Below are 17365 nucleotides of genomic sequence, written 5' to 3'. Positions count from 1 at the left end.
TGTAGTGTGTAAAAATGGCCAGATTGTAATAAGAATGATAAAGTGAACATTTGCATTGCATTAGCTCACACAAGTTTAGTTAAAGTCCAGAATTGTAAGGAATGCTAACTGGCTATGGTTAACGTATAGAAAAGAGCACTATTTCCTTTTTTACGGTTGGTGTTAACCAGCTGACAGTGTAGACAGAACAAACATTACGCTTGTCAATCTTATTTTTCTTTGCACTGTTTTACAGCTGGCTGCCCGGATTCACTGATTAAGGAAGTGCATCACTTCAGAATTCTTGGGAGCGCCCAGGTGAGTACATTGCTTGTAGGTGGTTCTCAGCTGTCACAAATGAGAACTTCTAATGAGGCAGTTTCTGATATGTCTCCAGGGAACTGGACTTTGCTTTGTGAACCTGATGACCTAAAGTAGAGAAAACGTGCAGGAATTTGAGGAAAATGTTCTATTCCTTCCATCAGCCATGACAAGTTACTAATTGGGACATCTGGTATCTACCAATATTTTTCAACTTGGTAGCTCTGCGCCAAACACACCCTGTCAGCTGCACAGGAGTCCCACAGATGGGAATCTGAAGATGAATAATTGGACATGGGATTTCTGTTTTAACTGATTAATTTGAACTGTCTTAATTTGACACCGCAGTGACAAATATTGAGTAGGCTCTAAATCAAAATGAAAGTACTTCTCACTCAGAGCTTGAGATGAATGGAAAGTTTGCATTCTCTGGCATCTAACCCCTGGGCAGTTTGCAACTGATGTCATTGATATCTTCACTCAAACATAGCCATTGAGATTAATGTGGTTTGAGTTAGTATAATGGTGACCATAATATTGTCATCTGTCCTGATATCTCCTTATGTGACTCGGTATGAAATTTAGTCAGATCATGCTCTTGTGAAGCACCCTGAGACATTATTACATTAGTGCCCCATATAAATGCACATTGTTAATATATGTTGATGAATATGTAAGGGTACTATGATTAATTGTTGTGATAGGACCTTTGAAGTAAAGGGAAAGAGATGTTACATATTTGGGGTTATGGTGTGTTGATGCGTGGTCACGAAGAGTCTAGCCACGTGAGAGTTCATGGCATCATTCGCTGCTTCGCAGGCTTTGCTTCAGTCTAGATCAAATCTTTGTACAGTTAACAGCTCTTCAATAAACTTGCATTGTTATCTGCATTTCAACCCCACGTGCTTCAGCTTTCAGTTCTTTGATCCTGAGAGTCCAGAACATAACAGTGCAAGAATAACAACAAAAATAAAGCATGCAATTCTAGATGGGGTGCAGGAGCAGAGGAATCTGGGAGTATATGTGATGCGACCATCAATTCACTCAAAGACACAAGTAGAAGTAAATCGTGGTTTTAATCAGCTTAGAACAGTGCCTGCCTGCGACTGGTACAATACTGTGAACCGCCTACAGGTCGACTGCTCTTTATACTTCCTTTCAAGGGGAGGAGCCATGGGCGGAGCCCGTACATGCCCCAACATATCCCCCTGTGGGTGAAGCCACACAATGGCCCATAGGTGGAGCCCACAAGGTCAACAACATAACATAGCTGTAACACAATGGTAGAACATGATACTAATACACTGGTGAATTACGAGTACTATACATTCACTACATTCACCCCCTGTTAAAAAAAATGAAGTCCGGCGGGGGTGACGGGCCCATAAGTTCAGCCGGTCCGGCACACGGATTGTGCGCTGCGATCGCCGAAGCACTGGTGTTGCTGCTTGTCCGGGTGTCGGGCTCATCTGTGCTGGTAGCGGAAGTGGGGCCGGTGCGGGCACAGGCGTGGACTCCGGGAGCGTCTCTTCTGGAGATTCATTCCTGTGGATCGGTGCGGCGGGAGGGAGGGAGCGCAGGAGCCATATAGGGGCGGGGGTGCTGGACATGGTAGGTTGGGCAGGCTTTAGTAGGGTGGCTGCGGTGGTGATGGTGGTGGAGCCTGCGGGCACCAGGTCCCGGAGCGAGATGGCATCTTGTCAGTCATCGGGGTGTGTGACATAAGCATACTGGGGGTTGGAGTGTAGGAGCTGGACCCTCTCTACCAGAAAGTCGGTCTTATGGCTCCTGACGTGTTTTCTGAGGAGGACTGGTCCCGCTGTCTTCAGCCAGGACGGAAGCGAGGCCCTGAGGTAGCTCCTCCAGGGAAAATAAACAAGCGGTCATAAGGAGTCTCGTTTGTGGCCATGCAAAGGAGAGACCTGATAGAGTGGAGCGCATCGGGGAGGACCTCCTGACAGGTAGAAACTGGGAGATTCCTGGATCGCAGGGTCAGTCGGACGGTCTTCCAGACCGTTGCGTTCTCCCTCTCCACCTGCCCGTTTCCCCTGGGGTTATAACTGGTAGTCCTGCTCGAGGCAATGCCCGTACTGAGCAGGTACTGACGCAGTTCGTCGCTCATGAACGACGAGCCCCGGTCGCTGTGGACATAACTGGGGAAACCAAACAGGGTGAAGACACTATGCAGGGCTTTAATGACAGTGGGGGTGGTCATATCGGGACAGGGGATTGCAAATGGGAAACGGGAGAACTCATCTATGATGTTGAGGAAATATGTACTGCGGTTATTGGAGGGGAGGGGCCCTTTGAAATCGATACTGAGGCGTTGAAAGGGCCGGGATGCCTTTACCAGATGGGCCTTATCCGGTCGATAGAAGTGCGGTTTACACTCCGCACAGATTTGGCAGTCGCTGGTCATGGCTCTGACCTCCTCGATGGAGTAGGGCAGGTTGCGGGCCTTGATATAATGGACGAGCCGGGTGACCCTCGGGTGGCAGAGGTCATTGTGGATAGCCCGTAGTCGGTCACCTTGCGCGCTGGCGCATGTGCCATGGGACAGGGCATCTGGGGGCTCGTTGAGCTTCCCAGGACGATATACTATATCGTAGTTATAGATGGAGAGTTCGATCCTCCACCTCAAGATCTATATCGTTCTTGATTTTTCCCCGCTGCGTATTGTCGAACATGAAGTCTAGCGATCGTTGGTCGGTGACGAGGGTAAACCTCTTACCAGCGAGGTAGTGCCTCCAGTGCCGCATGGCTTCCACGATGGCTTGGGCTTCTTTTTTGACCAAGGAGTGTAGAATTTCGGAGGAGGTGAGGGTGTGCGAAAAAAACGCTACCGGTCTGCCTGCTTGGTTGAGGGTGGCGGCAAGAGCGACCTCTGAGGCGTCACTCTCCACCTGGAAGGGGACAGACTCGTCCACCGCGCGCATCGCAGCTTTGGCGATGTCCGCCTTGATGCAGCTGAAGGCTGGCCAGGCCTCAGTTGCCAGTGGAAAGATGGTGGCCTTGATTAGTGGGCGGGCTTTGTCCGCATAATTGGGGACCCACTGGGCGTAATATGAAAAGAACCCAAGGCACCTCTTCAGGGCCTTGGGACCGTGAGGGAGAGGGTGTTGCAGGAGGGGGCACACATGGTCAGGGTCAGGCCCTAGGACCCCGTTCTCCACGACGTAGCCGAGGATGGCTAGTCTGGTTGTGCGGAAACTACATTTCTCCTTGTTGTAGGTGAGATTGAGGGTTTGGGCGGTTTGGAGAAATCGGTGGAGGTTGGTGTCGTGGTCCTGCTGATCATGGCCGCAGATGGTGACATTGTCCAAGTACGGAAACGTGGCCCACAGCCCGTACTGGTCCACCATTCGGTCCATTGCTCTTTGGAACACCAAAACCCCATTCATGACGCCAAAGGGGACCCGGAGGAAGTGGAAATGGTGGCCGTCTAGTGGCAGTCCTCCGGGCGGATCAGGAGCTGGTGGTATGCAGACTTCCGATCCACCGTGGAGAACACGCGGTAGTGCGCAATCTGATTTACCATGTCTGCAATCCGGGAAAGTGGGTACGCATCGTGTTGCGTAAACCGGTTAATGGTCTGGCTGTAATCAACAACCATCCGGAACTTTTCCCCCATCTTGACGACCACCACCTGAGCTCTCCAGGGTCTATTGCTGGCCTCGATGACTCCCTCCCGCAAGAGACGCTGGACCTCGGACCTAATGAACCTCCTGTCCTGCATGCTATACCGCCTGCTTCTGGTGGCGACTGGTTTGCAGTCGGCGGTGAGATTTGCGAAGAGAGGGGGAGGGTAGACTTTTACGGTCGCGAGGCTGCATATGGTGAGTGGGGGCAGGGGCCCCCCGAACTTCAGGGTTCGGCTCCTGAGGTTACATTGGAAGTCGAGTCCCAATAGGAGAGGAGCGCAGGTCTGGGAGCACGTATAATTTAAAGTTAGCATACCCAGCGCCCTGTATTTCTAGGGTTGCAGTAGTGCACCCTTGGATTTGCACCGAGTGCGACCCAGAGGCGAGGGAGATACTTTGTTGCACCGGGAATATTGGGAGCGAGCAGCGTCTTACCATGTCCGGGTGAATGAAGCTCTCTGTGCTCCCGGAGTCGAAGAGGCAAGGCATCTCGTGCCCGTTAACCCGGACGGCCATCATGGAGCTCCGGAGGTGCCTGGGTCGCGACTGGTCCAAGGTGACCGCGCTGAGCTGCGGGTAGCCGGCGGTGTGGTCAGAGGTGCTGGGGCGGCCCCGCGATGACTGTCCATATTGATCATACGCATCGAGCGGCGTAGCAGATGGCGGCCAAGATGGTGGCCCCCGTTGGTCGAGCGTGGCGGGCGGTGAGGACGATAGCGTCCAAGATGGCGGCACCCATGGATCGCACGTGGCCGGCTGCGTGGGGGAGGGTGGCCAAGATGGCAGGCCCCGTGAGTTGCACGTGCTGTGAGGGCTGGAAGATGGCTGCCCCCACTGATAGCATGAGGCTGAGGCATCTGCAGGGGGCGGAGTTGGCAGACACGCTGCCACCTTGCGGGGTCTGCGGGCCTGTGAGTCTGAGGATCGGGCCTGTGAGTTAGAGTTCTTAGACCAGGCCAGGCAGACTTTGGCGAAATGTGCTTTTCTCACGCAGCTGCTGCAGTTCGCGTTGCGGGCCGGGCAGTGCTGCCGGGGGTGTTGAGACTGGCCGCAAAAGTAGCAGGGTAGCCCCCCATGATGGGCGGGCGGCCGTGCGGCACAGGCCTGGGGTAGTCTTTGGTCGGGGGCCCACGAGGGGGTCGCGTGGTCAGCCGGGAACGCAGTAAGGCTCTGAAATGCAACCTCCAGAGAGGTGGCTAACTTTACCGTGTCGTCCAGATCCTGGGCCCCCTTTTCGAGCAGGCGCTGTCTCACATAATTCGACCGGACTCCCGCCACGTAGACATCTCGGACGGCGGGTTCCATGTGCTGAGTGGCCGTAACGGCCTGGTAATTGCAGTTGCGTGCGAGGGCTTTGAGGTCGCGTAGGTAATCATCTAGCGACTCCCCGGGGCGCTGGCGGCGAGTGGTGAAGATGTGTCGCACGTAGACCTCGTTCACGGGCCGTACGTAGAGGCGTTCGAGCATCGCGAGGGCATCTGCATAGGAGGAGGTCTCATCGAGCTGAACAGAAATGCGATGGCTCAACCGTGCGTGGAGGAGGCTGCAGCCAAGGTGAGGTTGCGCAACCGTATCACCTCAGGATAATTCAAAAAGTAGTCCACGATCAGGACATAGTCTCTACCCAGCGCGTGGAACAGGTCGATGCCCACCTTGGTCCAAGGTGACTGACCAACTCATGGGGCTGCAGGGTCTCACGTGGGCCGGTTGGAAGCGCTGACAAGTGGGGCAGTTGAGCACTGTGTTGGCTATGTCCTCATTAATGCCGGGCCAGTGCACTGCCTCTCGGGCCCGTCGGCGGCACCTTTCCACACCAAGGTGGCCCTCGTGTAGTTGTTCCAGGACAAGCTGGCGCATGCTATGCGGGATGACAATGCGGTCCAGTTTTAGAAGAACCCCGTCTACTACCGCCAGATCATCTCTGACATTAGAGAACTGAGGGGATTGGCCCTTGAGCCACCCGTCCGTTAGATGGCGCATGACACGCTGTAGCAAGGGGTCAGCCGCCGTCTCGCAGCAAATTTGGATGAGGCGTTCATCCGAGGCAGGTAGATTGGAGGCCACGAATGCCACATGGGCATCAACCTGGCAGACAAATCCCACTGGGTCACATGGAGTGTTGACTGCCCTGGAGAAAGCGTCAGCAATGATGAGGTCTTTGCCAGGGATGTCTACCAGCTGGAAGTCGTATCGCCGGAGTTTGAGAAGAATACGCTGGAGGCGAGGCGTCATGTCCTTCGAGTCTTACTGTATTATATTGACCAGCGGGCGATGGTCGGTCTCAATGGTGAATTGAGGAAGTCCGTAGACATAATCGTGAAATTTAACAATACCGGTCAGAAGGCCCAGGCACTCCTTTTATATCTGCGCGCAGCGCTGCTCCGTGGGAGTCATCGTACGTGACGCATATGCAACCGGGGCCCATAATGAGGCCTCATCACGTTGAAGGAGCACTGCCCCAATGCCGGATTGACTGGCATCGGTCGAAATTTTGGTCTCCTTTGCTGGATCAAAGAAGGCTAAGACCGGGGCCGTGGTCAGTTTTGCCTTGAGTTCCCTCCATTCGCGCTCGTGGGCAGGGAGTCATTAGAAGTCTGTCGTCTTCCTGACCAGGTTCCTGAGAGCCGTGGTATGAGAGGCGAGGTTAGGGATGAATTTCCCTAAAAAATTGACCATGCCCAGAAATCGGAGGACTGCCTTATTGTCCTCTGGCCTCTGGTGTTTTCATAGCTGTGATGGCAGCTACCTTGTCCGCATCCGGCTGCACACCCAATTGGGAGATGTGGTCCCCGAGGAACTTAAGTTCTGTCTGACCAAAAGAGAATTTGTCCCTGTTGAGGCGGAGGCCATGCTCATGTATACGTCTGAATATGCGCTGGAGGCGACTAACATGCTCCTGTGGGTGGTGGACCAAATGATTATGTGATCAACATAGACGCGAACACCTTCAATACCTTCCATCATTCTGATGCAGAGATGATCCCAAACTGCATCCTGTTGTAACAATATTGTCCAAAGGGGGTGTTAAACGTGCAGAGTTTCCTGCTGGATTTATTGAGCTGGATTTGCCAGAATCCTTTTGAGGCGTCGAGTTTGGTAAAGAGCTTGACGCGAGCCGTCTCACATGTGAGCTCTTCGCGCTTGGGAATTGGATAATGCTCCCTCATGATATTGCGGTTTAGATTCTTGGGATCAATGCAAATTCTCAATTCGCCGGAAGGCTTTTTTACACATACCATGGAACTGACCCAGTCGGTCGGTTCCGTGACTTTGGAAATCACTCCTTGGTTCTGGAGGTCCTGCAGCTGCTGCTTGAGGCGGTCCTTAAGGGGTGCTGGGATCCTGCGAGGTGCGTGCACCACAGGCGTGGCATTCGGTTTTAATAAAATCTTGTAGGTGTACGGGAGCGTGCCTATGCCCTCGAAGACATCGTGGTACTGGTTGATAATGGTGTCGAGCTGCGCCCTGAAGTCGGTGTCCTGAAAGGCAGACGTGACAGCAGGAGAGAGAGAGTGAACTCTCTGAACTAGATTCAACAGCTTGCATGCCTGCGCTCCAAGCAGGGAGGCTTTCGAGGAGCCCACGATTTCAAAGAGAAGGATAGCTTTGCGTGACCTGTGCGTCACTTCAAGTTGGCATGAGCCACTGGCAGCAATGGCATTGCCATTATAATCTAATAGCTGGCAGGCTGATGGCAGGATGGCTGGTTTGACACGAAGGCTTTGGAGATCAGACTGCGCAATGAGATTGGCGGAGGCACCAGTGTCCAGGCGGAATCGTATTTGGGACCGGTTGACCGTAAGGGTGGCACACCACTCATCGTCCGGATCGATGCTGAATACCGATAGAGGCTGGATTCTTTGCTTCGGGGACACCCTGATTTTTGTCATGATACCGACTCGAAAAGGCGCCTTCGGGTCCTCGGTGTCAATATCGGGTAGTAGGTCCACATTGGACTCGGTGACCATGGGTTGACTGGCCCGGACATTCCTACGAGGCTGGCTGGAGCGACAAGAGTTGACAGGCTGAGCTGATCTGCATAAAGCAGCATAGTGGCCAAGTTTGCCACATCGCAGGCATCGTCGGGATTTGGCAGGACATTACCGCTTTAAATGGGCGGAGCCACAGTTGCCGCACGTTGTAGCATCAGTACGCTCGCTGCACCACCACGCATGCATTTTGATTTATCTTCACCATCAGCAAAGATGAGAGAATTGAAAATGTGGATGGCATGTTCACGGCCATGGATCGGAAGAGAGCGATCGTCCTGGTTTCTGAGGCAGCTTCCCGGTCTGTGGCTTCAAGGTAGAGCTGGAAACGTTGTTTGAATATCTTCCAGTTGGCCCCTAGGTTACCGGTGATGCGGAGCGGCGGCGGCGGGCAGACGCTGTCCATTTTGCAGGATGGCTGTATGCTGGTGGAAGGCAGATCACTTGCAGGTAGGTCTAAGAAGTTCTAACATCCCTCAACTCCTGGTATCATGATGTGTTGGGTGCTCTGGATCCATGGAACACATACAGGCCACAAACACTTAAATAGTACAACACTATTTTATTAAGCTAGAAACTGTTGAACATACTTTCACTGTGGGTTAACGCGATGTTAGATTAAACTAAAGACCAATGCCTGTCCTAACCAGTCTATGCACTCAGCACATGGTGAAGATCTGTGCTGTAAGCTGTAAGCTCTGTCCTTCTGAGAGGCTGCATCCCGAATGAGCGGGAAAACTGATGCCCTCTGTCTTTATAGTGAGTGTGCTCTAACTGGTGATTGGCTGCGGCATTGTGTGTGTTGATTGGTCTTGCTGTGTGTCCATCAGTGTGTGTATCTGCACCATGATATACTGGTGGATATTATGACAATCACCTCAATGCTGACAGCATCGGAGCACCACATTTAAAGGAAGTCCCAGAACACAGCAGCCACACTTCACTGGTTGCCAGAGGGGGTTTGGCTGCCAGGAAATTTGCCCTGAAATTGGGACCTAGTTGTAGGGTAATCACGGGGTCACAATCTGGTGAGCACATCACATTGTCTGATCCACTGGACGCAGAGGCAGGAACCTCCCAAAGTGCTGGTCTCGGAGCATTCCTGGAGGCCAGGAATCTGCTGAGTCACAGTCAGCAGGCATGTCTCTGGACTCGGTCATGCCCCAGTTGCTGGAGCCCCAAAAGCAGACTTGGGAAAATCAGGAAACGATGTCTGGTACACGCCTCGATTGAAAGGCTGCATGGAAGAGTCCTTCCACATTATGTATGTGACGGTTGTGCTATATTGCAAGACAACAAGGTTAACGCAGCTATGATGGCAGCCACCATGGAAACCTGCTCAGATCATGCATTCCATAGTGCAGGCACTTGCTGGGATTCATCAGTGCCAATGCCAGAGGATGGCAGTTCTTAACGACCTCACTCCAGTGGCCTTTCTAAATCAAGGAGGAAGCCAGGTACAATTGGGTATCCATCGGGCGAGGATCAGCTGGTGCCCACCCTGGAGCCATTCACCCAGGTAACTCCGGGAATGGCCTGCTGATCGATACCCCCTTCCTGTGACTACTTCACCGCCAGCTCCACAGGCTGAGGAAGACAGCACCACCACACAGCAGGACCCCAAAAGTAAGCCAGGGACCTCCAGGCTGTGCAGCAACAGTGGCACTCATACATATAAGTGGTGCTTGAGTGGGCATAGTTGCATGACTACGTAGACTCCAGGCATGTCAATTGAATTTCAGCTGAAAAGTCTCAGCTGCAATGGGATAACAATCACTAACGTGTCTTTCCATTCGCCTTGCCCTTGTCTACCCTGCCTCCAGAACACCCTCTTCCCCAGATTTGTGAGGAATTTCCGTAATGACTGCCCACGCACTGTCCTGCCTGAGGCCTCCCTTCCCACTGTCAGACTTTTTGAAGAAGCCCGTGGCCCAGCAACAGAGGGAAACCGCAGGAATGGTGCTTTTCACATTTGATAGTCTTCCCTCAATTACCACGCCACCCCACGCCAAGTCAACCCCTTAATCTCCCTCGATTTAACCGCCCCCCCGCTTCCCACGAGCCAATCCCTGCAGCACCCCCCCCCCCCCGATTTCCATGAGTCAACCCTTTAATCCCCCTCGATTTCACCCCTCTGTCTCCCCAAGGTCTCTGAGGCAAAGGGGACTGTAAGATTCATCTTAACATAGAACATAGAACATAGAAAATACAGCACAGAACAGGCCCTTCGGCCCACGATGTTGTGCCGAACCTTTGTCCTAGATTAATCATAGATTATCATTGAATTTACAGTGCAGAAGGAGGCCATTCGGCCCTTTGAGTCTGCACCGGCTCTTGGAAAGAGCACCCTACCCAAACTCAACACCTCCACCCAACACCAAGGGCAATTTGGACATTAAGGGCAATTTATCATTGGCCAATTCACTTAACCCGCACATCTTTGGACTGTGGGAGGAAACCGGAGCACCCGGAGGAAACCCACGCAGACACGGGGAGGACGTGCAGACTCCGCACAGACAGTGACCCAAGCCGGAATCGAACCTGGGACCCTGGAGCTGTGAAGCAATTGTGCTATCCACAATGCTACCGTGCTGCCCTTAAGAACAAATAAATCTACACTATATCATTTTACCGTAATCCATGTACCTATCCAATAGCTGCTTGAAGGTCCCTAATGTTTCCGACTCAACTACTTCCACATGCAGTGCATTCCATGCCCCCACTATTTTCTGGGTAAAGAACCTACCTCTGATATCCCCCCTGTATCTTCCACCTTTCACCTTAAACTTATGTCCCCTTGTAATGGTTTGTTCCACCCGGGGAAAAAGTCTCTGACTGTCTACTCTATCTATTCCCCTGATCATCTTATAAACCTCTCTCAAGTCGCCCCTCATCCTTCTCCGTTCTAATGAGAAAAGGCCTAGCACCCTCAACCTTTCCTCGTAAGACCTACTCTCCATTCCAGGCAACATCCTGGTAAATCTTCTTTGCACCTTTTCCAAAGCTTCCACATCCTTCCTAAAATGAGGCGACCAGAACTGTACACAGTACTCCAAATGTGGCCTTACCAAAGTTTTGTACAGCTGCTTCATCACCTTACGGCTCTTAAATTCAATCCCTCTGTTAATGAACGCGAGCACACCATAGGCCTTCTTCACAGCTCTATCCACTTGAGTGGCAACTTTCAAAGATGTATGAATATAGACCCCAAGATCTCTCTGCTCCTCCACATTGCCAAGAACTCTACCGTTAACCTTGTATTCCGCATTCATATTTGTCCTTCCAAAATGGACAACCTCACACTTTTCAGGGTTAAACTCCATCTGCCACTTCTCAGCCCAGCTCTGCATCCTATCTATGTCTCTTTGCAGCCGACAACAGCCCTCCTTACTATCCACAACTCCACCAATCTTCGTATCGTCTGCAAATTTACTGACCCACCCTTCAACTCCCTCATCCAAGTCATTAATGAAAATCACAAACAGCAGAGGACCCAGAACTGATCCCTGCGGTACGCCACTGGTAACTGGGATCCAGGCTGAATATTTGCCATCCACCACCACTCTCTGACTTCTATCGGTTAGCCAGTTCGTTATCCAACTGGCCAAATTTCCCACTATCCCATGCCTCCTTACTTTCTGCATAAGCCTACCATGGGGAACTTTATCAAATGCCTTACTAAAATTCATGTACACTACATCCACTGCTTTACCTTCATCCACATGCTTGGTCACCTCCTCAAAGAATTCAATAAGACTTGTAAGGCAAGACCTACCCCTTACAAATCCGTGCTGACTATCCCTAATCAAGCAGGGACTTTCCAGATGCTCAGAAATCCTATCCTTCAGTACCCTTTCCATTACTTTGCCTACCACCGAAGTAAGACTAACTGGCCTATAATTCCCAGGGTTATCCCTAGTTCCTTTTTTGAACAGAGGCACGACATTCGCCACTCTCCAATCCCCTGGTACCACCCCTGTTGACAGTGAGGACGAAAACATAATTGCCAACGGCGCTGCAATTTCATCTCTTGCTTCCCATAGAATCCTTGGATATATCCCGTCAGGCCCGGGGGACTTGTCTATCCTCAAGTTTTTCAAAATGCCCAACACATCTTCCTTCCCAACAAGTATTTCCTCGAGCTTACCAATCTGTTTCACACTGTCCTCTCCAACAATATCGCCCCTCTCATTTGTAAATACAGAAGAAAAGTACTCGTTCAAGACCTCGCCTATCTCTTCAGACTCAATACACAATCTCCCGCTACTGTCCTTGATCGCACCTACCCTCGCTCTAGTCATTCTCATATTTCTCACATATGTGTAAAAGGCCTTGGGGTTTTCCTTGATCCTACCCGCCAAAGATTGTTCATGCCCTCTCTTAGCTCTCCTAATCCCTTTCTTCAGTTCCCTCCTGGCTATCTTGTATCCCTCCAATGCCCTGTCTGAACCTTGTTTCCTCAGCCTTACGTAAGTCTTTATCTCTTTGTCACAGATAAGTCAGTCCGGTTGAATGTATGGAAGCAAAGTTTTTATTTCTTAAAAATGCATTTTGGTACATTACACGAAATTAACTGGAAAATGTTTTCTCCATGGCTCACGAAGTGTCTCATGACTTCTGTCCCACGTTCAAACCTGTGTCACGTCTGGTCACAGCTATATATTGTTGCAATCTTGTTGAATGTACCTTCATATCAGATAATGTCAGATAACGTCAGTACTTGTGGTTCATTATTGTAACATTTGATACAGCCATGAACAGTATTCATAATTATAATTTACTCATATTATTTCTACAAATTCAGTAATTTTCAGAAATCTCTTTTAGCTAATATTTTAAAGGACCCCCCTCTATAATTGCTGAATCCAACAGCGATGTATCCCAAAGCCTCAGGTACCTCAGGAACCTGCACATTAGAGTGAGACTAACTGTCTCTCTCTAATATGCAGATTTGGCAAAAGGTGATCCCGCCCATTGTGGGATTTACAACACAACATCCTGCGAGATCACGTTGGATCTTGCAAGGCGTTGCGAGCTAGGTAGATCCGGGAAGCAATGTCTCCCGGCTTTTATCGGCCACGCTGTGCCATGGCGAGCTGCTTTTCTGGCGCAGCATGGTCATTGGATCGCGCACCTAGTTTCCCCCAACTAGGCCCAATACCCTGCAGTTTTCCCCACCCCCAAATAGCATGGAGGCTTCTTCTTGATACCCTGGAGTCTATCCCCAGTATCCTGGAGTCATTCCCTGGTACCTCTGACTAGGCCCAAAGTACCCTTCCGGTGTAACCCCAGACTCCTTTGAGTCAAGCCTGGTTGCCCCCGAGTCAATGCCAGTACCCCGAATCAGCCCCCTTAATACACTGAGCTGCTCCACGAACACACACTCCTCGGAAGGATACTCAACAGATGCTTGCGTTTTGAAGCCGTTCTGACATCACACCACCTTTTCCTTTTTTACAATTAAAACAACAAACCCTCTCTTCATATCAAAAATGAATGGATAAAAGGGTACCAAAAAGAGTAGGAGATCTCAGGATAATAGGATAAAACCATAAACACATGACCTTATAGTGCACGCCTTTCTCCATAAGGCAAAAAAGAAAAACCTATACAAGACCCCTTATGTGGTTTAAAAAAAAACTCAGCCTCCCGAAACTTTCAAGCAATGAGAGTATACCCCAGGAGAAGGGGGAACAGCAGGATTCCGCCATCGGTACAAGATGTGGCTTGGCAGTGAACACTCTCATATAAAGGTAAAGTCGCCATAGTCCCAGATGACCATAGGCTACTGTCCCCTTTGAGGGCGAGAGCTGACTGGTTGTGATTTAACCTGAGAGTCACCACATCTCAGGCAAGAGGTAAGGTTGAGAAGGTGGAGTTTTCATGAATAACCTCAGCCTACAGGAATTAAACCCACATTGCTAGCTTTGCTCTGCATCATGAACCAGTTGTCTAGCCAACTGAGCTAAACTAAACTTACCCCTGGTAATGAGAAACCTAGGCCCCGGCGGGTGGCGAAGATCGCGTTCAGCTGCCTCCAACCCATCAAGGACAAGACAACGTAAGACCAGTGTACCGAATCCGCAAATCAACCCCAGGCCTCAAAGACTGTATACAGTGTGCTCCATCAAACACAATACACCCTGGGCAGGATTCTCCACTCCCGCGCCGAAGTGCCCATGCCATCGTGAACGGCGGTGAGGTTCACGACGGCGCAAAACGGCCCCTATCCCGACCGATTCAGGGCCCAATAATGGGCTAGGAGCTGGGCCGCGTCATCTACACACGCCAGGCCTTGTCGCCGCGTAAAGGCGGCGCCACATACATGAAGCGGCCGGCGCCGCATAACTGGCGTCACCCGCGCATGCGTGGTTGCCGTCCTCTCCGAGTCCGCCCCGCAAGAAGATGGCAGACGGATCTCGCGGGGCTGCGGAAGGAAGGAGGTCCTCTTTCAGAGAGGAAGACCCGACGATCGGTGGGTACCGATCACGGGCCACCCCACATTTGAGGTACCTCCCGGTGCAGGATCCCCCCCCCCCCGCAGGCCGCACACCCCCCAGCGTTCCCGCGCTGTTCCCGCCGGCAGCGACCAGGTGTGGACGGCGCCGATGGGAACCCGCCGTTTTGGGCTGGCCGCTCGGCCCATCCCGGCCTGAGAATAGCAGGGGTGCCGGAGAATCGCCATTTTGGGTGTCTCGGGCGATTCTCCGGCCTGCGGCCGTTCCCGCCGCTTGGGAGAATCGTGGGAGGGCATCGGACCGGTGTTGCGGGAAATTTTGGCGGCCCAGGCAATTCTCCCAACGGGCGCGAGAGTGGAGAATCGCGCCCTATCTTTGGGATTGTAAAAGCATGACAGCCAGTTCTCAAATTCGGCCGGGAAATCAACCCCAGCTCACCTCGGGAGACCAGGCACATGGATACTCCTTCTCCGGTCCCACCTCCCCGAATCAACCAGGATAATCGACATACCATGCAGCAGGATTTCCAAGATCTGATGATGATCCCCCACAGAGGGGACTTCCCTATCAACTGACAGCATCCCCTACTTTGCAACATCCATTCTCTTTAGGATTTCTCGCAGTTCATCATTGTGAGCACCACTAACCTGTGCTGGGAGCCGAGACCGTCATCCACAACTTCATTCACAATGGCAGCCATCATCTCAATGCCAACGGCATCACCGAAGTGTAGGCCCGTTCATCAATGAACCCATCACTGCAAACTGGGGCCAACCCCAGTTGCCAGAGTTTTACAGTGCCAGAGCTTGTAAAAACTTCACTGCTCTTGTGCTTAGAGCACGTGACACCCCCCACTTGACACCCCCCTTCCCCCCCCCTCCTGTGGGTTGATTTTTTGAAGGTGGGTGGCAGGGGGGGTTGATTCTGGCATATAGGCCCGATAATAAGATGCACTTATATTCAAATAATGTTCACGATGTTGAATGGCGGTAAATGCCACTGTTGAAGGCAATGACCGCGGCAAGCTTTCACACCAATGTAAAATGCAGCTTTTTTGCAATATTTTTCACTCCTGTTGTCGAACCTGCCGGTCATTAATGGGAGTATAAAACCCTGGCCATAGCATCTCAAGACAGTGTGACACTCACAGTACTGGAGTGTTTGCCTAGATTATGTGCTCAAATGCAGAATTTGAGCCATCGCCAATTCCTCAGAGATTAAAGTGCTCGCACTGATTCAAGGCTGATGCTTAAGTTTCAGTGGAAATGTTTAAGTGAATTAGAATGTCAACTAACACTGCTTACAAATTAAATGTACCCACTTAATATCACAGTAAGCCAGTAAACCTTCCTGCTTTAATGAGATATAAATGGAGTTCAAGGGGTTCCATGTGTTGTTCAAACAATGCACAGAAACACAATCTCAGAAGAGTACTCCCTATTGCACCATTGTTTTTTTCCATTTCTTATAATCTGTTCTCAATTAAATGTGGAGAAAGAAATGTATCGGAGAAGCTTGAACCAGCAGCACTTGTAATCCAGCTATTTGAGACTTATATAATGAAATATCATGTTGATTTGAAATGTGGGGCTTTACATCTTTTACAATTGGTGGCCTAGTAGTGGGGCCCGGAGAAGGTTTTAAACCCACTACCCCTGTGACTCTAACGCACTGCTTTTTCCCAGAAAACCTGGTATTAAGGTTTACTGCAGTAAAATCACTGGTGTTTCCATTGATGGGTAGCAAATTAATGTTAAAGCTGCCCAAAGATGCTTCGCTCAGAATCCATTGAGAGTTGCCTGGGAGATAGGGCTTTTATTTCAAGTTCCAGAAGTAAAATAATATCATTCTAACCCACTCTCTTGTTTCCCTTATCACTTTATCAAATTGGAAGCTTCCTATTGTTTAATGAATTGAAACACATCAATTCCATTGAGTATGTGCTACCCTATTTTATTATTGGGAAGCCAGTGAGTGTTGCCAATTGTTTCCAGATGTTAATTGGAATGAACTGCTGCTGTTAACTTTGTTCTTCAATTCAATGCTGGGTTCCCAACTCTCCCGCTTCGAGAATGGACAGTTGGTCTCCTGCTTCTGGGAATGGACATTTGGCCTCCTGAATGCTGTTGCTGGAGACCCAGGAGGTACTGTCTTTGGCGCGCTTCGCACCCGCACGGCCCCCTGGCTGTTGTGGCTCGTGACCAAACCATTTGTCTGCACCCTGCTGGTCCCCTAGCCATGCACAAACACTGTGCAGGATTTTTAGGCCCCAACGGGGGTGAGTACGGAGTCAGCCTCCAAGCTATGGCATTAGGGAACAGGCCAGCTGCCTGGAGGCAGCTTCCTATTGGCCCTCCTGGTGGCAGACTGGGGGATTTGTGCTGCAGATAGGAGCCGGGATTCTCCCCTACCCGGCAGAGCGGGGGGTCCCGGCGGGATGGAGTGGTGGGAACCACTCTGGCATCGGGCCACCCCGAAGGTGCGGATTTCTCCGCACCTTTGGGGTCAAGCCCTCACCTTGAGGGGCTAGGCCCGCACCGGAGTGGTTGGCGCGCCGCCGGCTGGCGGGAAAGACCTATGGCGCCATGCCAGCCGGGGCCGAAGGGACTCCACCAGCCGGCGGAAATCTGCGCATGCGCTGGAGCGTCAGTGGCTGCTGACGACATCCCCGCGCATGCGCAGGGGGGGGTCACTTCCGCATCGGCCATCGCGGAGGCTATGGCCGAGGTGGAAGGAAAAGAGTGCCCCCACGGCACAGGCCCACCCACGGATTGGTGGGCCCCGATCGCGGGCCAGGCCACCGTGGGGGCGCCCCCCGCAGCCAGATCGCCCCGCCCCAGGACCCCGGAGCCCGCCCGCACCGCCAGTCCCGCTGGTAATGTAGGTGGTTTGATTCACGCCGGGGGGACTGGCATGACAGCAGCTGGACTTCGGCCCATCACGGGCCGGAGAATCGCCGGGGGGGGGGCGCTGACCG

At 51.7% G+C, this 17365-nt stretch overlaps 1 protein-coding gene across 7 annotated transcripts in view; it reads left to right on the top strand.

Annotated features, from left to right (window-relative positions):
* prkn (parkin RBR E3 ubiquitin protein ligase) overlaps positions 1 to 17365 on the top strand; it is a 1727639-nt gene that overhangs the window by 1486196 nt on the left and 224078 nt on the right. For all 7 annotated transcript variants that reach the window (XM_072503765.1, XM_072503792.1, XM_072503774.1 and 4 more), the window contains one exon: positions 236 to 297. In XM_072503765.1, coding sequence (XP_072359866.1) covers positions 236 to 297 — 62 coding nt within the window. The remainder of the gene's footprint in view (positions 1 to 235; positions 298 to 17365) is intronic.

The sequence above is a fragment of the Scyliorhinus torazame genome, chromosome 1, assembly GCF_047496885.1.
Source record: "Scyliorhinus torazame isolate Kashiwa2021f chromosome 1, sScyTor2.1, whole genome shotgun sequence".
Taxonomy (NCBI): domain Eukaryota; kingdom Metazoa; phylum Chordata; class Chondrichthyes; order Carcharhiniformes; family Scyliorhinidae; genus Scyliorhinus; species Scyliorhinus torazame.
Note: the sequence above shows the minus strand (reverse complement) of the source record. Positions and strands in the feature narration are given on the sequence as shown.